The following is a 24,936-nucleotide window of genomic DNA, read 5'->3' as shown; positions in this document are numbered from 1 at the left end:
TTCTAAGTTTCAGAAAACTTAGTTAATTTTCAATAGCAACAATTTTGATAGGAAGGAATATCAACGAGTCAAATTAACTGGAAGTAATTGATGGTTAATTCCAATCGAATTGTTATGTTTTCATGGAAGTAGATTTTCGATATCCAGTTACACACGTGAAAGAAAGAAGCATCCCTCAAGCAGAAAATTAAATTCGAATTTAAATGGAGGTTATAACAATTTGGAAGATGGTGTGAAGATAATTGAAGCCATTAGATCCAAGTAGTTAGAAGTTTATTGTACACATATCAAAATCCTATAATTCTACTCTTAGTACTAAAAGTCTATCAATAAAGACATCTGACAATCATTTTCGTTGGATTGAATAATAATTATCACTTAAATCTTCATACATCAATCACATGAAAATGAATATCAGTTCAAAGGTCGTATTGTATGTAGTCATCTCACTTCTAATAAAATTTGATTTCATTTACTTTCATGTATGTTTATGAATCCTTTTTTTTTCAATCTTCATTTCTTCTCTAAACTTTACTTCTATCCAATCTTACTTTCTTATTACTATCAAAATTACTATTAGAGTTATTATCAAATACAATATTAGAATTGTCATTGAAATCATTATTATCGAAAATTATAATTGTCAAAATTGTTGTTATTTAAATCACTACAAAAACCATTTATACAAAAACTATTATAATGGACATTACAATTGAAAATATTATTACTATTTTCATTGATACTTTGAAAATTCTCTTAAGATGAAAACTATAATTGTTTGTTTGACAAAAGGAACTTACAATTGAATATGGATTTTATGTCTCACACTTAAACATTTATTTATTAATAGAATCATTGGTGAACATTTATTGATTGATAGGTATAAACTCTTTTCGAAAACTATTTATAATTTTCATGGTTAACAAATCAACATGCCTAGTGAGATGCAGTTGCCATAACTTTCGATCTTAAGAACAAGTCTTAAGAAGAATTGCATGCTATTAAGAATGTTGGATCAAAGCTTGAAGCCTTGAAGATTTGTCTTTAGGTTTTAGTTTTGGTTTGATGATTTTACAATGCCTAAACAAGTTTTATAGATGTGACATTTGTATTGAATGTTTTTAGTTTAGGCATGATAATAGATGTAGTTTAAGTTTTCTTATATCCATGCTTAGTGTGAATCAAATATGTTAGAAAAATGGATTGATCTCTAAGTTTCTTAGAAGCAATGAACTTAACAAGGTTTGATTATAAGGTTTTGTAATCAATTACAAAGTGTCAAAACAAGCAATATAATTCACTTATACTTAAAATTTGGCAAGAAGCATCAAACTATTTGATTACAAGTTTTTGTAATCGATGACAGAAGAAGGAAGACTCTATAGTTTAAGATAATTGATTACCATTTATGGTAATTGATGATATTGCATCTAGAAACTTAATGAACTCTTTGAGTGTCGAAATAATCGATTACCATAATTGATAATCGATTATTCCAAAAGGCATAGAAGCATGAGAAACTCTCTATTTGAAACAAGATAATCGATTATCATATTTTGTAATTGATTATCAAGTTTATGAAAATGCAGAAAAAAGAGAAATTTTGACTAATTAATCGATTACCGTATTTGATAATTGATTAAATTATTTTTGTTTGTCAAAATTATAAACACCCTTTTATGTTTTTTTCATTAGCGACTCTTGATAAGCTTTTGTCATTGATAAAATAATCCAGAGAGTCAACTAAGGGAATTTCACTATATTTCTTTTAGAGGTTCAAGCTGATCAAGATTCATTCATTGTTCATCATGATTTGATCATTCTTGTAAGAAGAGTTTGAAGATATTATGATCTATGCATCAAGGCGTATTCATTTTAATTATGAATTTCTTTCTTGTTTCTGATCTTAGTTAGGGTTACCAAAAGTTTTGTGAGTTAGTAGTTTTCAACTCTTGTACTTTCTCTTGTAGGGTTCAAGGGAATAGTAGAATCTAGGGAATTGCATGTGTATAGTGTTTATACTTAATTCTCTATTAAATGAAATTCTAAGGGGTCTTAGAATAACTAAATGTAGGTCCTCTTGAGGGTTGAACCGATATAAATTATGTGTGTGATTCTCTTTCTTTAATCCTTAGTTTTGTATTTCAATCTTGGTAATGGAATTGAAAGTAAAGGGCTATAAAACTCTATTTTCACATAATCTTGTTATCATTGTTGTCTTGCTATGATAGTCTCTTTGTGACAGTCTTTTGATAAAACTTTGATTAGTTAAAAGGAATCATTTTAATTGAATTAACGAACAAAGTGGTCAACATTTTGAAAGTATATTCAACCCCCTTCTAGATCCTCAACTATTCCAACAATTGGTATCTAGAACTAAGGTCTTGAAAATCAATTAAGATTTTATTAAAAGTCTTTGAATATGGTTGGGAATCAATTAGCATTTGTGGAAGGTGCGTCCATTGACAGACCTCCACTCTTTTGTGGCATGAACTATCCCTTTTGGAACGTTCGAATGAATTTTTTTATGGAATCTATTAATAGAGGTATTTGGAGTGTTATGGTAAATGATTATACAATTCCAACCCAAGTTGTTGAAAACAAAACTATAGAGAAACCCTATAAATCATGATCTCAAGAAGAAATTAGAAGAGCTAAATATGATTTTAAAGCTATGACTATCATTCACTCGTCCCTTATTTGCGATGAATTTTTCAAGGTATCAACATGTACTACGACAAAGGAAATGTGAGATCTCATTTAAGTGACTTATGAAGGTACTCCAAAAGTTATAAGAGCAAGGAAGAATTCTCTCATTCAAGAGTATGAATCTTTTTGGATGCAATAAGGAGAAACCATATGAGATGTTCAAAAGAGGTTCACTCACACAGTGAATCACCACAAGGGCCTAGGGAAAGAGTTTGAGGAAGAAAAGCAAAATGTGAAGATTTTAAAGTCCCTTAATAGAAATTGGCAATCGAAGGTCACGACAGTCTCCGTGTCCAAAGATCTTACATCAATCACTCATGCCGAGCTATTTGGAAAGTTAAGGGAATGCGAGATGGACATGACTAGGATGATAGAAGAGGAGGCTAAGGAGAAGACGAGTAGAGGCTTAGCACCAAAATTCTCCATACCATCTAGTGATGAAGAACATGTAGAAAGTTCCAAGAGCAAGAATCTAACTCTACAAGTTAGAAAGTTTAAGAAGTTTTTGAACAAGAAGAACTACAAGGGAAAATCCTTTCAACACAAAAAAAAAATTAAGAAGAATGACTCATCCTCCCCTAACTTTACTTGTTTCAAGTGTGGCTAGTTGGGTCACATAAAATCTTAATGCTCCATCTTTCTAAAGAAACAACAGAGAGGAGAAAAGAAGGCAAAAGGGTCACAACAAGAAGAAAAAAGCTTACATAGCAGGGAATAGAATGCTTCTAGCACTTCAAGCAATAAAGAATAAAAAATATGGCACAAAAACATTCCAACAGAAAAAAATACTCAACGAAATCATGATTTTCGTTGTATGTCTGAAATTTGACACATAACAAAATTATGATTCCATTGAGTGTCTAGAAAATTAAAAATAATACGGAATTGTGATTCTGCTATGTCTTTAACACACCAAATCATGATTCTATTGTGTAAAAAAGGTAGAAGTACCTAAGTTGGATGGTTGGATGAGAGAGAAGAGAAGAATAAAATTGGTGGAGAAGTGATGGAGAAATGAGAGAGGAAGGGAGAAGGGTTGGGGTGTTGTGAAAGAGGAATGGAAAAATGAGAGAGGGTTGGAGGTGTAGGAAAAAGGAAGAAAGATAAAATGGTCAAATTGTTATGACGGGTAGTGCCAATAAAATTTTTTGGTAGGGGCAATAGCAATGCCCTTGCCGTTTCCCCACAGGCCCACACAGTACAGCTCAAGCAAGCAAAAGGGGTAAAATTAAAAACAGGATTCACCAAAAAAAAAGAAAAAAAATACAAATAAAAACAGGGCACAGCAAAGTTGCTTCCCGAGTTCCAGTAGTTGCGGACGGAGGTTAGAGTAATTTGTCTCCGAATTCTGCGAACGCGCTGCCCCCACTTTCGTCCTTAGAGTAATAAACCTTTTCTCTATGCTTCCCTTCAAATCCCTCATTCCACATGTAACAAAAAAAAAAAAAATCCCTCATTCCACATTCTCCACCACACCAAAAGAAAACCATTTTTCTATTTTTTTTTTTTTTTGGTTTCAATACCGATTTCCCTCGTTTTAGAATCGTTACCATACTAGTTTTATTAGAGGCTTTCCATTCTTTTAGTTATTTTATTTGCTAGAAACTTTATTTGTACCCATGATTTGAAAAAAAAAAAATTAATGCTTTCTTAACCGTTCGTAAGAGTTATTATTGTTGTGAAGTGATAGAGTCTCATTGAGTAAACATACCGTTCCTATTGGTTAGCTTTAAGTTGTAGTATTTACTTGCACATAAGTTCTTATGCTATTGTTGCAGATTCTTGTTGGGGACATCATAGAGGAATTTGTGCTGATTAGGGTTGTTTTCTGCTTTTGATCAGAACAGAAGGAAGAATCACTTAGTATAGATGGTTGCAGATCACTATTCTCCTCCTCTGTTTAGGTGGGGGTAGCTATGTATCTCACTCTGCTTTGTGCTTGTGCTATTTTGATATTTTTTCAATCCGGTTTTGTTGTTTTCTTTGCTTGGATTTTCAGTGTGGCTCCAATGATGGACTGGACAGATCATCACTATAGGACTTTGGCACGCCTCATATCGAAACATGCTTGGCTCTACACGGAGATGCTTGCAGCTGAAACAATTGTTTATCAAAAGGGAAACCTGGTAAGTTTGTAAGCAAAATTCTGCTTATTAAAAGAAAAAGGGGAAGAACTTGGAAAGGAATGATGTATGAATTACAATGTTCATGATTGCAATTTGTCAAGGACCAAATTCTGCTAAAACCTTAAGCTGCTAGGTAGCGGCTTATTTGTTACAATTGCTAAGATGTATCGAGGTAGTGAAGAAGAGTTTTACTATTTCTGTATATTATGTATACCTATGTATTGATATCACACTGATGTCAGTAGCAGAACTTCAGTGATTATATAAAGCTATTCTGGTTCAGTTCTATTCTACCACCTATTTATGTCCTTATATCTGTTTCCTAACACACCCTTTCATGAAAGAACCCTTTGGCTTGAAGTTTGGTTAATGCATAGGCCAATTATACCAAATGCCAAAACCATGTCAAAGACCAACTTTCTTCACAGCTTAAACCGTTATGTAGAGACTATGGCTTTATATTTCTAACACAATTAATGGTGTGCTCATAGTTATCTGTGGTAAAATATATTGCATAACTAGTTATCACTGATTTTTTTTTTTTTAAAATTTATGTTGAACTTTGTCAGATATATAGGGATGTTTCTGTTAGTCTTATTTAGGTCTTTATCGTGGGCTTTATGTATTATTGTTTCATATTATTTTGAAAAGATTGTGTAGCAAGCTGTCTTAACTTAATAAAATTCAGAGTACATGTTTTGAACTGAGACACAAGTTCTTCACCTTTGGGTTTATCTATTTCTGTTAACAAACTCTACTGTTCATCTCATTGGGTATATGTGTGTGCACAAGAGCACAAGTTGATGGGTTGGTACCATTTTTGGATAAATTGTCTCTGAAAAAACCACTGATTCTTTTTTGTCTATTTTGCTCAGGACAGATTCTTGGCGTATTCTCCAGATCAACATCCTATTGTGCTTCAAATTGGAGGGAGTAATTTAGATAATTTGGCAAAAGCAACTGAACTTGCCAATGCTTACTGCTATGATGAGATCAACTTCAAGTTTGTTTATTTTCTTATCTTATCATCTTAATTCATAATGTTTCGTTTTTATATTGATCTTTGACAGATCCATTATTTATTTTCAACATATACCAGCTGTGGATGCCCGAGTCCTAGAGTAGCTGGACGTGGATGCTTTGGCGTACGTCTTATGCTTGATCCTAAGGTTAGAAAATCGTCCATACTTGACGCGCAAACAGATTGAACATGTAAATTTTCTACATCAATATGTGCTAATGTAGAACTCTAATGTATACAAGGAAAGTTTGTTGCAGAGGCTATTTCATTAATTGCTGCCAATACAAATGTACCTGTCACTGTCAAATGTCGAATTGGTGTGGATGATCATGATTCTTACAATGAATTGTGTAAGGTTCTTTTTCAACAACATTATTTGTCTATTCACATTGAAAGGATGGAAAATTAGGACATTTGTATTGAGTTCATCCCTGGGGAGGAAGGTTGCACCATTCAAAGGTCAAGGCACGCCCCAAGCCTTAGCTATAGGGCTTATAGTGGTATTTACAAATGACCCACCATGACTAATTAAGAATCACTGGCTGGAATGACATCCAAGACCTTTGAGTCAACACATTTTAATCCTCCAATTGAGCCTACCCTTGTGGCAAAATAGTGTGCTTGCCAGATAATCATAACTAAGATATATTTTAAGTATGGCTGCATGGCTCCCATCTGCCATATTTCCGAAGTTTTTTCTACTAAGCTGCTTGCAAAGAATGTCTTTCTTTAAAATGCATTAGATGTGTTACCTAATGGATTAGGCACTATGTGGGTTCTACTTCTAGTCATCTCTAAACCCTTGGTTTTTTTTTACCATACTCAAAATTACTACTTACTAAATGAAACCAAATTGCAACCTGCTGATAAGAACCTGTAATTTGTATACAATAAATTATTATTCTTGTTCTTAGTACTAGAAGGGTTGAATTTGGTAGCTAACCGTTAATGAAAATGAATATCATACTGATAGATTATTAAAGTGTTTAGAACTAGGAAGCATGAATAGAATGGCATGTACACAAGGATATGAAAATTTTTGAAAATGAAAGGATATAACATGACTATAGAACATAAAAATTTTGTACCAAGTTGTCATAAAAACAAAAATCTTATAGTTCAAGAACAAATCAATGTTTTAAAATCTAGCAGGAGACATGGTAAATTATATCATTTATCTAATTATTCTGGTAATCTCATCTATATTATTGTATAAATATAAATTTAAAACATAATCATAGAATGCACATCTAAGAGTATTCAAAGTGTCCATGAATTGTTTGATATAGATAATTGTCCAACACATGTACTTTAGAATCTAAAAGTAAATAATAAAACATTTTTTTTTGTTTGCCATTGGATGAGACCAGTGAGAATAAAAATTGAAGTTGTCATCTATTTCAGTCCCTTGTATGTCATTCTTCCAATGACATTTTCCTTTAACGTAAAAAATGTATTTTTTTAGAAAGAAGAGAGAAAGAGGACAGCTAAGTGGCAAACAAGAAATCCTCCAAAGCCAAAAGAGAAAACAAATCTAATATAAAAGTGGTAAAATAACAGCAAGCTGCCTGTTATCTACAAATGTGAATGGGAAACTCCGTTTGAACATCCTTTAGCAAAGCACCATGGGGGGTCTAATAAAACTGTCGTATCCTATCTTAAAAGTAAATTGAATCCATTATTCCATATTAACATGTGTGCACTCGACTCTAACCAAATGCTCCCAATGGTTGCTGTATTTCAAAATTTTCACAAAACTTTTTGCTTCCATATTTGCCAAAACCTTTAAACTTATGTGCTACTCTAGCTTAGAATCAAGGGAACAACATGATCTATTTGGGATACTTGTAAAACATTGGGTTTGTGTATTAGAAACTGGATCAGGAAATAGTGGAAAACAGATACAAAGAGATGAATTTTTATTGAATGTCAGTATGTCACACATCTCCTTAATTCTAAATTAAGGTTTATTGCAGAATCAAGAGGGAACATGGAAGAAAATGATTACAGAGAATTACTCTTACTGCCCTAAGAAATTCAAGAGTCTTGTATTTACCATGAAGAATTCCCTGGATTTGGGAGCTATAATACCAAATAATAAAATTGAGTAGAAAATAAAAGAAGACTGATAGAAAGAGATAAAAATTTATTGAATATCACTATACTTCCTCATTCTGGCTGGGATCAAGTTGATTGCAGAGTCCTTGGATAATTATACAGAGCCTTCCCTCCCACCTATTATTTATAACCTGTTATTTCTCTCTTTTTAACTAGCAGTTCAGAGACTGCTAACTTTGGCTGTGGAACTTATCCCTGCTTAAGCATTGGCTTTGCCTTGGTAAAGTTTTGCCTAAACTGGTCTTCATGTGGATGAGTTAACCTAGTGTTTGGGTCCAAGATCCACTTGAAACACTGACCAGGGCAAAGCTGATGCCGTGGCGGGGTTTAGTCAAAGGGTCTTACAACAAAAAGAAAGTGTGCATAGTAAAAGACAAAAGAAAAGCTCACCAAGGATCCCAAACAGGTTATCCTGTACAAATTCTAAGCTAGATTAGTGCTTAACAAACGTATCTGTAGAAACAGAAATTTGAGGTTTGTGAACTTTTAACAAGCCAATAATTTGATAATAATCCACTTTCTGACATGGTATTAGAGCCTATTTTAGATGGGTCAGTTCAGAAACAGATTTGATAATAATGCTTAAGTGTCTCACCACTCAGCTGAAACTTCCCATACCTATATAATAGGACCAAAGGTCAACAAGTACATGAAATGAGAGGGTGCACAGACTGCAACCCCCTGATGAAACAGTTACAGCAAGTGGAAAGGGAAAAGAGTACTACAAACATATAAAATAATAACACAAAGGTACATGTGAAACACATAAAACATATAATAGACTAACACCACCCCACCACTCCCTCAAGCCAGAGCATATAAACTGTATGCTCCAGGCTTGGAACAAATAAATTAAATTCAGTCAAATTATCTGCAAGTTGATCATCTGAGCTGACAAACTCTGTATTAATCCTTGGACAATAACTTCTCTCAGAAAATGATGGTCAATCTCTATATGTTTAGTCCTCTCATGAAACAGTGGATTAGAGGCAATATGGAGAACTACCTGATTATCACAATACAACTTCTTGGCTGAACTTTACAAAACTTTAATTCTTAAAGAGATTGTTTGATCCACATTAGCTCACAAGTGGTTGTGGCCATAGCTTTATATTCTGCTTCTGCACTAGACTGAGCAACAATGTTCTATTTCTTGCTCTTCTAAGAGATAATGTTGCCTCCAATGGATACACGATATCCAGTGGTGGACCTTTTGTCTATGGGGCATCCAACCCAATTAGCATCAAAATACCCAATAATTTGGATATTTCCTTTATCCTCATAACAATACTTGTCTTGGAGCCTTTTTAATATACTTGGTAATGCGAATCCCAGCCTTTCAGTGATCAGCATGAGGATCCTGCATGAATTGACTAACCATACTAACTGCAAAAGAGATGTTAGGCCTTGTAATTGTGAGATTAATTAGCTTTCCAACTAACTAGTCTTCTATATCTTTTTGGATCTGAGTATGGTTCACCTTGGTCTGCCATTAACTTTTGATTTGGATCCATATGACTATCAATGGGTCTACAATTAGTCATGCCTGATTCTTCTAAAATATCAAGAGCATACTTCCTTTGTGAGATTACAATGCCTTCCTTTGATTGAGCTACCCCAATACCAAGAAAGTATTTAAGAGACCCAAGGTCTTTAGTCTGAAAATGACAGGACAAGTGCTTTTTCAGCTGGGTGATTTTAGCAACATCATTATCGATGATAACTATGTCATCCACATAGACCACAAGGTAGACACACTTCCCAGGAGATGTATGACAATAAAAAACTGAATGATTTCCTTCACAAAGTTCCAATCCAAAAGCCTCCACAATGTGACTAAATTTTCCAAACCAGGCTCGTGGAGACTATTTGAGCCCATAGAGAGATCTATGCAATTTGTAAACTAAACTAGACTCCCCTTGAGCCACAAACCTAGGAGGTTGCTTGATGTAAATCTTCTCATCCATAATCACCATAAAGAAAAGCATTTTTAATATCCAATTGATGTAGAGGCCAATGGCGAATGGTAGACATGGCAAAGAAAAGACGCATTGTGGTAATTTTGGCCATAGGAGAAAATGTGTCATTGTAATCAAGGCCGTATATCTGATTGTTTCCTTTGGCCGCTAATCTTGCTTTAAGACGATCAACCTCACCATCAGGGCCAACCTTAATGGCATAGACCCATTGGTATCCAACTGTCTTCTTGCCTAGGGGAAGAGGAACTAGCTTCCATGTGCCACTGCTTTTAAGAGCCTTCATTTCAAGAATCATGGTTTGTTGTCATCCAAGGTGATCAAGTGTTTCACGAATATTTTTGGGAATAGCAATAGAAGACATGGAAAATACAATGGAGACATGATGAAGACAAACAATGATAACTCAAATAAATGGGATGAGGATTTCAAGTAGACTGAATACCTTTTCTAAGAGCAATAGGCCAACCTAGGCTTTCATCATGAGGATCTGTCGTAGGTGTGACTAATGGAGAAGAACATGAATCAAGTGACTCATCCTGTAATGTATCATTTCCTTGTGACATTTGTCAAGATGTGACGGGAGGAGATGGACTTTCAGTTGGAGAATGATTTTGAGTAGATGAATTATAGGGGAATCAAGCTCATGAGTCATACCATGAAATTATGGGAAATAGTGATCGAACGGAGATTAAGAAAGGAGACTCAAGTTACTGAGAATCAATTTGGTTTCATGCCGGGAAGGTCGACCATGGAAGCGATTTATTTATTACGGCGGGTGATGGAGCAATATCGCATGGCCCAACAAGACTTGCACTTGATTTTTATTGACTTGGAGAAAGCGTATGATAGAGTGCCTAGAGAGATTTTGTGGAAAGCTCTAGAGAAGAAAGGGGTTAGGGTTGCATATATTCGAGCTATCCAAGATATGTATGATAGGGTATCGACTAGTGTTAGGACACAGGGTGGAGAGTCAGACGATTTTCCCATCACAATTGGTTTACATCAAGGGTCAACCCTTAGCCCCTACCTTTTTACCTTAATTCTGGATGTCCTCACGGAACAAATCCAAGAGATAGCGCCGAGATGCATGCTTTTTGCAGATGACATAGTTCTCCTTGGAGAGTCGAGGGAGGAGTTGAATGAGAGGTTGGAAACTTGGAGACGAGCTCTAGAAACACATGGCTTTCGCCTAAGCAGAAGCAAATCGGAGTATATGGAATGTAAGTTCAACAAAAGAAGGAGGGTTTCTAACTCAGAGGTGAAAATAGGAGACCATATTATCCCTCAAGTCACACGGTTTAAATATCTTGGGTCTGTAATACAGGATGATGGGGAAATTGAAGGGGATGTGAATCATCGCATTCAAGCAGGATGGATGAAATGGAGAAAAGCATCGGGGGTGTTATGTGATGCAAAGGTACCGATCAAGCTAAAGGGAAAGTTTTATCGGACTGCGGTAAGACCGGCGATTTTGTACGGAACAGAATGTTGGGCGGTCAAGAGCCAACATGAGAATAAAGTAGGTGTAGCGGAGATGAGGATGTTGCGGTGGATGTGTGTTAAGACTCGACAGGATAAAATTAGAAACGAAGCTATTAGAGAGAGGGTTGGAGTAACGCCTATTGTAGAGAAGATGGTGGAAAATAGACTTAGGTGGTTTGGGCATGTAGAGAGAAGACCGGTAGACTCTGTAGTGAGGAGAGTAGATCAGATGGAGAGAAGACAAACAATTCGAGGCAGAGGAAGACCCAAAAAGACTATAAGAGAGGTTATCAAAAAGGATCTCGAAATTAATGGTTTGGATAGAAGTATGGTACTTGATAGAACATTATGGCGGAAGTTGATCCATGTAGCCGACCCCACCTAGTGGGATAAGGCGTTGTTGTTGTTGTTGTTGTTGAACTTTCAGTTGGAGAATGGTTTTGATTTCCTTCTTGGTTGGGAGTTTCATAGGTAGGAGACACTATTGGACTGAAGGATGGGATAGGTAATACTTGTTGTAAGTCTTGCATGGAAGATGAGAAGAAAGGGGTTTCTTCAAAGAAGGTAACATCAGTAGACATGTATAACCTCTTAGTGTCTAGAGAATAACATCGATACCCTTTTTGAAGGTGGGAGTACCCAAGGAAAACACATTTAATTGCCTTGGCTGGAAGCTTGTCCAACCTCATAGAGATGTCATGGACAAAACAAGTACAACCAAAAACACAAGGAGACACATGATATAAGGGTTCATTTGGAGAGATAATGGAAAAAAGAATCTTATTATCAAGTGTCGAAGAGGGAATTCTATTTATGACAAAGCTAGCAATGAGAACCGCAAAACACCAATAATGAACAGGATGATTTGCATTGAGCAATAAGGTGCGAGCAGTCTCAACCAAATGTCTACTTTTCCTTTCTATTAGTCCATTTTGTTGTGGTGTATGGAGACAAGTAGATTGATGCAAAATGCCCTGTGAGGATAAAAAAGAAGAAAGAAGAAATGGCAGAAGAGAAATATTCTTTGGCATTATCACTTCAAAGAACTTTAATAACTTTTCCAAATTGGTTCTTGATTTCATTGAAGAAGATGCAAAAATAGACAAAATTTCAGATCTATCCTTCATTAAGTACACCCAAGTACATCTAGAATGTTCATCAATAAAGGTGACAAAATATCTGAACCCAAAAGAGATAACATGAGTTAGACCCCAAATATCTAAATGAATGGTGGAAAAGGGAGAAATGCATTGTGGTTCAGTTTGCTTTGGAAAAGAAGACCTGGCATGTCTGCCTAATTGAGATGACTCACATTCTAATCTTTGTAGTTTACTAAGACCAGGAACCATTTTCTTCAATTTTGACATATTCGGATGACCTAAACGATCATGAATGAGTTTGGGAGATGGGGCTGCTAAACAGGACACAGAAGAATTGGTTTCTAGATAGTAGAGTCCTCTTGATTCATGTCCTACCCCAATTGTTTGACCCATACCATGTTCATGTATAACAAACAAATCAACATAGAATGTTATAGAACAATTTGAAGACTTGGTTAATTGTCTTAAAGAGATCAAATTAAAGGGACAATTAAGAACAAAAAGGACAAATTCCAAGTTTAGCGAAGGAGACACTGAAATTTGACCAACACCTTTAGAAGCTACCTTAGCACCATTGGCTAAGGTTATGAGATGAGGAAACTTTGGGGAAGACAAAGAGCTAAACAAAGAAGCATTAACATAAATATGATCTGAAGCCCCTGAATCGATTACCCGTGGACCTTGATTGTCCAATAATTGAGAAATACATGTTGTTGAAACATTTGGCACTTAACATAATGGAGCTTGGCTACTGGATTTCAGCCTCAAATATTCTTGATATTCCTCAGTAGAAAATCTTGGCTTGGTCCCTCATGGACCTAGATAGAGGGGGTGTGTTGAAGGTCGCACATGGCGGAGATATAAGGTTGACTTGGTGCTAAAGAGCGAAGGGAGGGAGGGATAAGTCTTGGGTTTGAATCCTCCCACTAACAAAAACCAACAAATTAACAACTAACATTTGCCGATCCAAAAAAAAAAAAAAATAAAGTCTCACATAGCGGGTAGCCGTGGACAAATGGAGACATCTTGAAGTCCCACATCGATTAAAGATAGTGTCGAAATAATCTATATAAGTCGGGAGTAATCCTCACCTAACAAGCCGATTTTGTAGGGTTGAGTTATACTCATAACCTACTTTATGACATTTTCCTATTTTTTGTAATAGGGAGGCCACTATTAGGATCTCAGGGTTGAATGGTTGTTATTTTACTTTTTACTAGTGTTCCGAGTTTGATTGCTGGTCAATAAGATAGTCACATTTTGTGAAACAATTGTCTTAAGAGTGTATTGTTATTGATATGATTTATATGACATAATTTTATGTTAGGTTGCGATTCTTTAAAATAATTGCGTCTTTGTTGTTGGGGTTACATATTAACCTTTATGTCATCACTTTTGTTGTCTATCAGGTGATTTCATTTACAAGGTTTCTTCTTTGTCACCTGCTAAGCATTTCGTAATTCACTCAAGGAAGGCACTGCTTAAGGGCCTCAGCCCAGCTGAAAATCGGAGTATTCCTCCACTGAAGTATGTGCCAGACTGCTGGAAAATTTGATTTTTTTTGTCATTAAATATAGAATTGGAGATGATACAGATTTTTTAATGCAGATATGAGTACTTTTATGGCCTCTTACGTGACTTTCCCGACTTATCATTTACAATCAATGGTGGTATTGCTAGTATTGATGAGGTGAGTTGTTATCTGATTGTTCATTGTATCATTGAGAATCAGTATTCATTATAGAGAAATTTTCTGATACAAAAGTACAAAGTGTATTCCCTAAACTGTTATGATCATTCAAAATACATGGCTGTATTTAAAACTCACATTTCTCTGAAGCATGGACACTGACAAACGCTCTAATTTCTAAACATCGTGGGACATGGCATATGATGCACCTGCAAACACAGGGCATGTGTGTGATATGCAGACATGGCACCAGTATCATGTGTTCATGCTTCATAGACACATTACATATGTGTGCAATAAACTCAGTTTATAGTGTTTTAACAGTTATTCCCCCCATTGTGGTTCTTGTAATAGAAATTGAGAGTTCTGGATCAAATTTCTGTTCTGTATAAATTAATCAATCACTTTACACTGACCGCACAGTAGTACAGATTAGTTTATATACTAGTAGCAGCTTGCCCAGTGTGCATTACAGAGGCAGCTGTTGCCTAACTAACAGCAGATAGGCTCAACTAACCTTTCAAGTAATTCTAGAACGCACACACATAAGCTCGGGATGAGAAATGATCAAATATTTGCTTAAGACCTTTTCATTTCCAGTGCCGTCACCATTGATTAATATTCTTTTCATTTGGCAACCTGATCACTGATCTTGTCTCACATCAACTCGAGTGGTCTTTCCTCTGCAACTCCATTTCCATTGGAGCTGTCATGTGCTGGCCTCACTTTTGTCTTGAATTTTCACATGCTGGCGCATCCTGCCATGTGTGGTGGCACTTCCGGCTGCCGTTTGCATTGGTGCTTGCATTGTCATACTTGTCTCTCTCTGTCCTTTTTCTACATCTGTGCTACTTGTCTTGTTTGGCCCATGGTTTTTTGACTGGGGCTCCTTGATTTGTCTCATGTCAGCCCTTGATTTGCATGCATCTTTACTACCTGTTGAAAATCAGAATATAATATTCTGATTCTATTAATAATAGCGGTTTATAGGGCCATAATATTTGATTTTAGAGGAAACAAAATATCCTCTATTTATGTGTAGTTAATGTGTTTAACCTATATAAACACGCATCCACTCTGTATTCCGATGCACGATTTTCAGTCAATTTCCCTGTATTTTCTCCTATTTTAACATGGTATCTAGAGCCTGACAGAGGTATCACAGAAATTGGCCACCGCCTTTTGCTCATCGCTCATTTTCCGGTGAAGAACTTTCCGGTCGCCTATCCTGTCACCATCTTTCTCCGGTGTGTTTTTCGGCCACCGCCTTCTGCTCACCACTCATTTTTCGGCAAAGAACTTTCCAGTCTTCTATCCTACCACCGCCTTCTGCTCGCCAGTGATTTTCCAGTGAAGAACTTTCTTGTAACTATCCTACCACTGTCTTTTTTGGCATGTTTTACAGTGACTTTTTTGTGTCTTAGGTGCTCTAGTCCGACCATGTCCCAGATGCATTAGTTTGAAGTTTAAATAATTTGGTCTCCAACATTATTGGTTTGAAGTTTCCAAATGTGGTTTCAAGAAGAATGGACCTTGTTATGCTTGTCATGAATTCTTGCTGGTGATCATTCTAGCTATCTGCCAAAGACATTTTTCTCATGCAACTTTCTCTGACTTCTCCAACATCCCTGAGTTGCTTTTCAAACTATTGTTCTTGGTGTAGCTCAATTTTTATGTTTTTATTTATTTGTTTAGAATAAATTTTCGTGTAACAAGCTGAGAGCTTGGTAAGCTTCAGCTTGAGGGGGGGGGGGGGGGGGAGTGTTGAAAATTAGAATATAATATTCTGATTCTATTAATAATAGCGGTTTATAGGAACATAATATTTGATTTAGAGGAAACAAAATATCCTCTCTGTACGTGTAAATAGTGTAATTAACCTATATAAACTTGCATTTGCTGTCTATTCCTAACACTTGGTTTCCAGTCATTTTCCCTTTGTTTTCTCCTATTTTTACACTACCCATCCCCACCCATGGCTGGATCTATCTCTGGTGCCTCTCGTATATAATCTATCCCTGGCACCTCTTGTGGCCTTCTTTGTGCATGTCCAAACTACCTTAATTGATTTTTGCTCATCTTTTTCTCAATTGGTGCTATGACAATCTTTTCTCGTATATAATTATGCCATATCTTGTTTCATCTTGTGTAACCTCCCATCCATCTTAACATGCTCGTTTATGCTACTACCACCTTTTTCTCATGTTCCTTTAAAGCCCAACATTCACTACCCTATAGTATAGTTAGATGTATAACATTACCATAAAACTTGCCTTTTGAGTTTGATTAGGTACTTTGTGATTACAAAAATCCTTGATGCATATTATAACAGTGTTATTTACTGTAATGTTGTGTATCAAGGATGACCCACTAATCCTTTATTTATAATGAGCAAATAGGATCTACATTAATTACATAAAATCAATCTAATCTAAGTAATAATGAACAAATCCATAATTGCTCTCTAATGATAATTAAGAGAATAATATATAATTCTAACACATATAAGTGTATGCATAATTAATTATATATATATTTTTTTTGTTTGATTTTTCTCTATAATGATCACTATCTTGTATAAATTCAATGCTATACCTTCTTGAATTCTACTTGTGGCCAGTCGCTATTAGTAATAGACAATTTGAGACCATGCTAAAGCCTTTTTGAATTCAACATATAAGTCAATTTACAAAAGCTAATACTGTTCAAGATATCATTAGGCTTCTGCATGACGGTGGTCTGCTTTTTTTGTGCTAAAATTCTGGTAACTGGATTCTATAATTTTGCTGATAATCTGATGTTTGAGCTACCAAATAATTTCTCTCCTCCTTGCTTCTGATTTTTGAGATGGTTTAGTGCAGTCATGAATGTAATGTATCTATAGGCATTTTCTAGCATTGAAATTGTTCTCATTATAAGTTTCATATTGTTCTCCTTTGTGGAATTCAACTGTAGGTCAATGGAGCTCTAAAGGCTGGGGCTCATGGTGTTATGGTTGGACGTGCAGCATACAATAAGTAAGTGTCAAGTACAAAATTCTCCAACCCCTGCCCCTTTTGCCTGTGTGAAGTCTCAAACGCTTTCAAACATCACGAGTCTTCTATTTGGGGAACAAGCTTACCCCTCAACTAGCTCCTCATAATAAATGGCCATGTGATTTCAGAAAAAGTTGTAGTTTATTTATTTTAAATCTGAAGATGGACAAGTATTGGAAGTCAGTTTTCTCTTTAAATATTTTATGGAATATCCCTTTATTTTTTAGTCTGACCAGAAGTTTTCTTCATGATAAACAAACTGTGATGGAAAAACTTTTTTGAATTTTAAATCTGTTGCTACAAATTTGAGTTGGAGTTAAGGCAATTGTACTGTTGCTAGATATGACTTCCCAACTGATAGATACTGGTTCAGAAAGTTATTGAATATCCTCCTGATACTCTGGATCAGTGGAACCCAAAGTAAAAGAAAAGCAAGAATGGCTTACAAACCTGGTCTCTCCCACCCAAAGCTTACTAACTGACCAACTAACTGAATTCATTTACATTCTCTTCCTCTATTTATATCCTGTGTCTGCTACAGCAGCTAAATGGCCAACTGACTAGCAGTAATTTGTATTCTCATTGCCACCTCTATCTTTCTGGTTTTGTACATTGGGAAGCCAAATGTTGGCATTGTCACAGTGAGGAAGAGTTAAAACAAACAAGCTATAACATGACATAACTAACAATGGCTGGCCCCCTTGGCTCTTTGGGACATTCTTATTTCTTCTAGCATGTATGTTCCTAATTAGGGCATGTTGCTAATAACATCCTGTTGAAAACAGGACGGGGTGGGATCATGTTCTAAACTTGGTGCATGGTATTTCATATGTCATTATTATTATTATTTGTGTTACAAGTCAGAATAATGATGATTTTATTTGTACTGCTACTGCATGATCTCAAACAATCAACAATGTATATTAAGTAATATCATTTCGTGAAAACCTTTTGATAAATAGACATATGTATATCTTTTATTCTGGGTTAAAGTAGTCTTTCTCCAATATGCATATTTGTCAAGAACCAACCATCTAAAAAGTGTAAGCTTTTCAGTTGATTTCCATGAATGTTTTGGTATAACCTAAAGTGCTTTAGAATGCAATTGTCCTTTGGGCTTAAGGAATGGACAAAACACTGGCCGATATACCTTCGATAGAACTTGATCAGAACATGGGAAATAAATAGAAGCTTTATTGACCAAAATATCTATCTCTTGACCTGTATCAAAGATAAAAAATAAAACAGACACTGAAGTGTGAAAATAGACTGCTCAAGCTTTTTGAGATCTGGTCTCTCCCTCTAAATTCTGCTCCAAAACCAAAGACTGCTCCCACTCTATTCTCCTTTCTCCTAGTACAAACTTACCACTCTAACCTACTAATTGATAATCCAGCTGTCAGACTAACTACAACTGTCTAATCAGAACAGTTACTGTTATTAGTTACTTACTGATTCAAGCCCCATTGAGGCATCTAACAACCTTCTGTGGAGATTTAATTGTTATGAAGTATGGGGAGTGACATGGATACCTCTTTTGACTAGTTGTTCAGTTCTGTTATCATGTCAAGAACCAGTTATCCTAATTTTGAAAGAATCAATTGTTAGATTGAAGTCTAGAATCTAATAATATTTTTTCTGTCGATTGAACTTTCTTAATGTGGTTTATATAAATTCATACTTTGTAGCTTGAGTAACCATTGTTGATAATTTCAACAGCCCTTGGCATATTCTGGGACACGTTGATACTGCAATTTATGGTGCATCAAGTAGTGGTCTTACACGTCGTCAGGTTCAGTCACTGAAATTTTGAATAAGAATGTATTAAGCTACATAAATTACTAACTGCACTTTTGACATAACTTAGAGCATGCTAATTTTTGTTTTTATTGTTTTCCCTCATTTCATCAAGGTCCTTGAGAAATATCAAGTATATGGGGACTCAGTGTTGCAACGATATGGACTTGGGCCATCTGTGCGAGATATTGTGAAGGTGGGAACAGACAAATATAACCTATTAGTTGATTTCCATGCTTGCAAAATTTCTAATTCTAATTAAAGTTCCTCTGTAGTATTATATAAAATGATATAAAATAGAGGCACAATAAATCTATAGCTTTGTTATGGTTTAAAAGCCTTGACTCAATTAAGGGTTCCTGTTTTAAATTAGGATTTGGGAGTTAAAACACTGACATGCACTGGAGGATTGCTTTCCTCGTTTTTCCTCCTCCCTTTCATTTGAGTGAAGCAAGTTGTATATCCATCACTGATATTCTAATTTTTACTTCTAATTATAATTTGCTGTTATCATATGAACATCATGTTTGCTGCAGCCTTTACTTGGCTTTTTCCATTCTGAGCCTGGGAATGGACTTTGGAAGCGCAAAGCAGATTCTGCTGTCCAAACTTGCACGGTATAATTACTATGAAAAACCTTATTATTTGAGTGCTTAGAACAATATTTCACTTTGTATTTAGATGAAGTTGTCAATGTCCAGCATAGACTACAAACTTCAATCATCAAGCAAATCATACCTATTCTTCTTAATTTACTTTTATTTCCCTGATTTCTATTCATGGATGGTAAAGATGCTTGTTATGTGTTAATTATCTTGTATAAAGAATAAATGCCTATAATTTAGGAATAGTTTGCTTTTAATTACACAATCAGAAAGTAATTAAGACAGATAATTAGGTAATATTCTGTCAGTAGATATATTGCATATTCCTTTCACAGTTTTAGTTAGTTTTTCTTTTTTTATCAGCAGATGTTAGTTGTGCATTTGTTAGTTTTCACAGTTTTAGTTGACTCATGCATATAGACATGACCTAGGACTGTAATTTAATATATAAAATATTCCCGTTCTTACAATATGGAGGTGAGGCACCATGGCAGATCCATCCATAAGGAACCATTTATCCCTTTAACTGTCATGCAGTGTGTTAGTGCTTAGCTCTACTGAGTTTTAAAAGATTGGCTAAGATTTTGTTAAAACATAAGCACTTAGACAATGAAGGAAAGCTGGAGTTGCTGCACATGATGTCCAACGTTATGTCAAAGAATAAGATCGGGCTGCACAATGCACAAGGCAAGATGAAATGTCAAATGAAGAATTGAAGCTGCAGGATTCACGATGTCGGATACAATGTCCAGGACATCCTGCCTGAAAATACTGGAATTGCTAAAAGCATTGAAGCTGCAGGATCCACGATGTCGGATACAATGTCCAGGACATCCTGCCCGAAAATACTGGAGTTGCTAAAAGCATTGAAGCTGCAGGATCCACGATGTCGGATACGATGTCCAGGACATCTGGCCCGAAAATACTGGACATATAAATCTGTTATCTCTTTAACAGATTATTGTGCAGTTAGCAACAGATTAGACGATCTATCTCTTGGAACGAATTAAAAGATAATTAAAGTTCGAATTACAAACTTGAATAGTTCGTTCAGGGATTAAAGATTAAAGATAAAAACTAAAAGATCAAACTTGATCTTTTAGATCTTTAAGTGCAGATTTTCAGGAAAGTGATAGATCTCATCCAGCACAAGGTGTTGCAGCCCAGATACGCACACTGCTATATAAACATGGAGGCTGCACGAGTTTTGGACCAAGTCCGGGATTGAAGAGTTATTTTGTGAGTTTTGGGACTTGAGTGTTTTGTGAGCCACCTTGATGGTACCCTAACATCAAGTGTTGGACCTGAGTGTGTAGAGTTGATCTCTTGTGTGTAGAGTTGATCTCTAGTGTGTAGAGTTGATCTCTTGTGTGTAGAGTTGATCTCTAGTGTGTAGAGTTGATCTCTTTTGTTCAGAGAGCAATCTCTGGTGTGTTTTTTGATTTGATTGTAAACACGGGAGTGTGATTGAGAGGGAGTGAGAGGGGTTCTCATATCTAAGAGTGGCTCTTAGGTAGAGGTCGCACGGGTAGTGGTTAGGTGAGAAGGTTGTAAACAGTGGCTGTTAGACCTTGAACTAACACTATTTTAGTGGATTTCCTCCCTGGCTTGGTAGCCCCCAGATGTAGGTGAGGTTGCACCGAACTGGGTTAACAATTCTCTTGTGTTATTTACTTGTTTAATCTGTTCATACTCCCAAATATAATCTGCATGTTCTGAAGCGTGATGTCGTGACATCCGGTACGACATCTGTTATCGGTATCAGAATTTCACAGTGCTCTACTATTCTCCAGTGAAATTTTCAACCAAATGTTTGGACAAAATTCTGTTGGGGACCCCATGTTTGATATCAGTTACAATTTTAGATTAGAGATGAAGTTAGATAGGAATAAATTGTACCAAAAACAAATTATAGAAATAAAAAGATAGAGATTATGCCTGTAAATACTGAGCTAGTGGAGTAACCAAGTGAGGTTCATGGCCAAAACAAGGCACAAGAATTGCATATATAATAAATGTACGTCTATCATTTGGACTAGTTTGGTCAATTTTGTACTATGCAGATATCATTTACTGGTCTAGTTATCTTGTGGCATAATTTTAAATCATCTCTTTCCTTTGTTTACAGTAATTATCTTTTTGTACTTTAGTCGTGTTGTGTTGTGTTGCTTCAAATACTAACTGAATTTTTGAACCATGCAGACAATTAAATCATTTTTTGAAGAAACCCTTGTAGCAATTCCTGACTCAGTCTTGGATTCAGCTGTTGTGAAACCACAATCTGGTCGTGGAGATATTTTTGCCAACATATACAGCTCGCTGCCTCCACCATATAGAACAAGAGAAGAGGATGTCATATAAATCTATCAGTAGTCTATTATAGTCAATTGACTCCAAGATGAGATGTAACCCATTCGATGTAGAAATTTCAAGTAAAAACTAGGGAACTGCAATTTTTTGTGGCTTATTCTTTTTTACTCTTGATTTTGGTGAAACATGTAATGTGTTAGCATCTCTTTAGAAGAATGTTGGGTGGCCCATATTATTTTATTTCAGATAAGACCAACGTGGCATTATTTAAAGGAAATGGAAATGGCAAAGCCAGTACAATCCTCATGTTTCTGATCCTTCTTATTAGCATCTACAAACGCCCCAGGACCACTAGGCTCCACTATATTATCAATTATTCAACGTGGCAATAACTTATTGGTCATTTCATGAAAGAGATAAGATATTGCATGGTCCTACCACCATGCCCTTTTTTTTTGTGATTTACGTTCCATATATTCATCCTTTGGTCCAACTACTTGCACCATAGCAAGTAGCAAGGAGACTAGTTCTGTATTCAGATTACATTGCAAAAATGGCATCATTCACCATGACAGCTTCTATCTTTGGCTGCCCAGCTGTCACCAAACGGTCGGCAGTGGCTGCGCAGAGGAGATTACTCGTAGTGAGTGCTGCCAAAGCTGAAGGGGAAAAGGTCAGTTATGACAACAATGATAGCAATGGAAGGAGGAACTTGATGTTCGCTGTGGCTGCTGCTGCTGTTTTCTCTGTTGCTGGGATGGCAGTGGCAGATGAGCCTAAACCAGGAACCTCAGAAGCCAAGAAAAAGTATGCCCCGGTTTGTGTCACCAATCCTACAGCTAGGATTTGTCGCAATTGAGGATCTCCTGTTTCATTTTACCTCTGATGATCGGAAATGTACGTTGGGGATGTAGTAATGTTTTTGATTTAATATGATCCTCATTGTACTAGATGTTCATAAAACTATCCACTTTGCTTTGTCTATTTGGTGTCTCCAGTTTAATGGTTAACCAAGGAATTGATGGCGCTTAAGTAACATTATTTTCCCTTTTGATTTTCTTTGTTCGCTTAGTTTAAAGTTGATAAAGAGCTTACTATTCCCCCTTCTTCGAGGGGAAAGAAAAACAATTTGCAGTCAATGAAGATGAAAGGAAATTGAAAGGTTTTAGAAGTTCAAAGCATTTGTAAAACCAAAATGAACATGCTGGTCTGAGTCGACTCTCAGTCATCCGAATCCACGTACAAGTTATGTAGTTAAAGATTGGTTCAATGTAATTACCACAAAAAAATGCATTTTGGATTCAACACCTATGTACCTTTATGTAATTCAACCATTACACCAAAATTTGTTCTTAAATTTATTCTTTGTGTGAATTTTAATATATAATACTTTTTTATTAGATTGAATATGGAATAATTATCTGTGTTTGGATGAGGAGTTTCAAAATTTCAGAAAATTTGAAATGTCAAAATTAGAATTACTTTGATTTTAATTACTTTAATTTTTCTTAAAAAAATGCATTAGATGCTACAAGGAATGCGACAAAGTGTCACTGTAGGTATAAAAACTGTAGAAATAAACACATTTGTACCTACACATAATATTAGTGTAGATTTTGGATGGGATTCAACCATATTGTGTCACTATAGTCTATACTTATATTTTATAGCATGTCTGGGAATAAATTTATTAACATAAACCAACATGTATTATGTGTTACTATAGCCTACACCTAAATTGGGAATAATAGTTTTAACTCATTTAATTACTATAGCCTACACCTAAGATTTAATTTAATGATTGGTAAAAATAGCAATTATAGGTATGAACGTAGCAATCATCATCTCCTGTCTATTCACAAAGAAACAGCAGAATAATTACGATAAAATTGGATCATAAGATTTAAGATTGAAAAAAAAAAACATGGCAAATGTTTGTTGTAAATTAAAGATGGTGGTTATCTAAGCAAAAGATTAAATACAGATGGTGGTTGCTAAAGCTAGGGTGCTGAATTCAAACCCAACAGTTTGCCAATGAATTTTAAGCAGAATCGGTATCATCTCATTGTTGTTTTCTGATAATCAATTCCCATACTCTTTGAAAAGTCCTAAAGTAAAAGGAGATCTCATCTCCAAGGCTGAAGTCATTATTCCTCAAAAATTGATACCATGGGTTAGTAATGCATTGTTGACCAATGTCAGGATGGTTGACAGTCAATGTCCATTGAAGAGGATGGCCATGATTTGTGAGGATTGTCATATGTTGAGCTGAGGCATCAAGATAAGGTAGAGCAGTGGGTGAGAGTACCTAGATTAGAGATGTAAATGAGTAATACGATTTAAGGATAATAAAAATGACATTGTTTGATTATAGAATGGAGTTTTACCAATGGATAAGAGGCAAAGATCATAGCTTGACTAACATCTACAGTCCATACATATGTTATTTTGTTGCTGGAGGTCTTTCACATGTTTGATAATGGAGGGGTGGCATGAAGTGTACGTTGAAGATCCAATTTTTTCCAGAAGCAATGTAAGTAATGGTGATACCTACGTAAATGTTTAATTCTTTTCTAAACTACTTTAATCCTTCAGCGAAGAAGTATTTATTGTGGTATTTCCTGACCTTTATTGGATAACTACATCTATTGTATGCGAAAAGGACAACTGATGGATATTGAGGTGCCCATTGTTGGTGGTAAAATGAGGGTATTTCAATGACGTTCTGCAAGAACAAGATTAAAAATGATTAATGATGTAAGGTGAATGAGTTGGGAATGAGAATGAAAATCACTTTCTTTTTCATGTAGACAGTATAATATACTTGTATAGATTAATAAACTTACCCTGTCGTTGTGGAATGGAGTGACAAATTGTTATGTTATGTTTGTTCCCATTAATCTAGGTTGTACCTATATTTGAATATTGTATGATGGAAGAGCTTACTGAATAAATATGAATGTA

The 24,936-nt window shown here is 35.5% G+C and overlaps 2 protein-coding genes across 4 annotated transcripts; both read left to right on the top strand.

Moving 5' to 3' along the window:
- Window positions 1-3,937: 3,937 nt before the first annotated feature.
- LOC114371105 (tRNA-dihydrouridine(20/20a) synthase-like) lies at window positions 3,938-22,278 on the top strand. Of its 3 annotated transcripts, none has more exons than XM_028328521.1 (13): window positions 3,938-4,091; window positions 4,488-4,613; window positions 4,709-4,835; window positions 5,711-5,838; window positions 5,935-6,004; window positions 6,104-6,206; window positions 13,945-14,062; window positions 14,144-14,225; window positions 17,181-17,242; window positions 18,980-19,052; window positions 19,173-19,253; window positions 19,594-19,674; window positions 21,865-22,278. In XM_028328521.1, exons 2-13 carry the CDS (start codon window positions 4,579-4,581, stop codon window positions 22,021-22,023), a joined length of 1,119 nt encoding a protein of 372 aa, XP_028184322.1. In that variant the 5' UTR covers window positions 3,938-4,091; window positions 4,488-4,578; the 3' UTR covers window positions 22,024-22,278. The 3 variants fall into 3 exon arrangements, with proteins under 3 accessions (XP_028184322.1, XP_028184321.1, XP_028184323.1); XM_028328520.1 differs by having other exon boundaries at window positions 3,961-4,091; window positions 4,552-4,613; window positions 21,865-22,023; XM_028328522.1 differs by having other exon boundaries at window positions 3,970-4,091; window positions 4,557-4,613; window positions 21,865-22,023.
- On the top strand, window positions 22,244-23,024 carry LOC114371106 (photosystem II 5 kDa protein, chloroplastic-like). Its single transcript, XM_028328523.1, has one exon. It carries the CDS (start codon window positions 22,526-22,528, stop codon window positions 22,829-22,831), a length of 306 nt encoding a protein of 101 aa, XP_028184324.1. The 5' UTR covers window positions 22,244-22,525; the 3' UTR covers window positions 22,832-23,024.
- Window positions 23,025-24,936: the final 1,912 nt, after the last annotated feature.

This window comes from Glycine soja, chromosome 10 (assembly GCF_004193775.1).
Source record: "Glycine soja cultivar W05 chromosome 10, ASM419377v2, whole genome shotgun sequence".
Taxonomy (NCBI): domain Eukaryota; kingdom Viridiplantae; phylum Streptophyta; class Magnoliopsida; order Fabales; family Fabaceae; genus Glycine; species Glycine soja.
The sequence above is the reverse complement of the archived record's forward strand: the minus strand, read 5'-3'. Positions and strand labels throughout refer to the sequence as shown.

Bases quoted from the DNA above. Each gene is read 5' to 3' on its own strand.
- LOC114371105 (XM_028328521.1), top strand. From the start codon at position 4,579: ATGGTTGCAGATCACTATTCTCCTCCTCTGTTTAG. The intron at 4,836-5,710 runs GTAAGTTTGTAA...TATTTTGCTCAG, and splicing joins TTTATCAAAAGGGAAACCTG to GACAGATTCTTGGCGTATTC. The intron at 14,226-17,180 runs GTGAGTTGTTAT...ATTCAACTGTAG, and splicing joins GTATTGCTAGTATTGATGAG to GTCAATGGAGCTCTAAAGGC.
- LOC114371106 (XM_028328523.1), top strand. From the start codon at position 22,526: ATGGCATCATTCACCATGACAGCTTCTATCTTTGGCTGCCCAGCTGTC.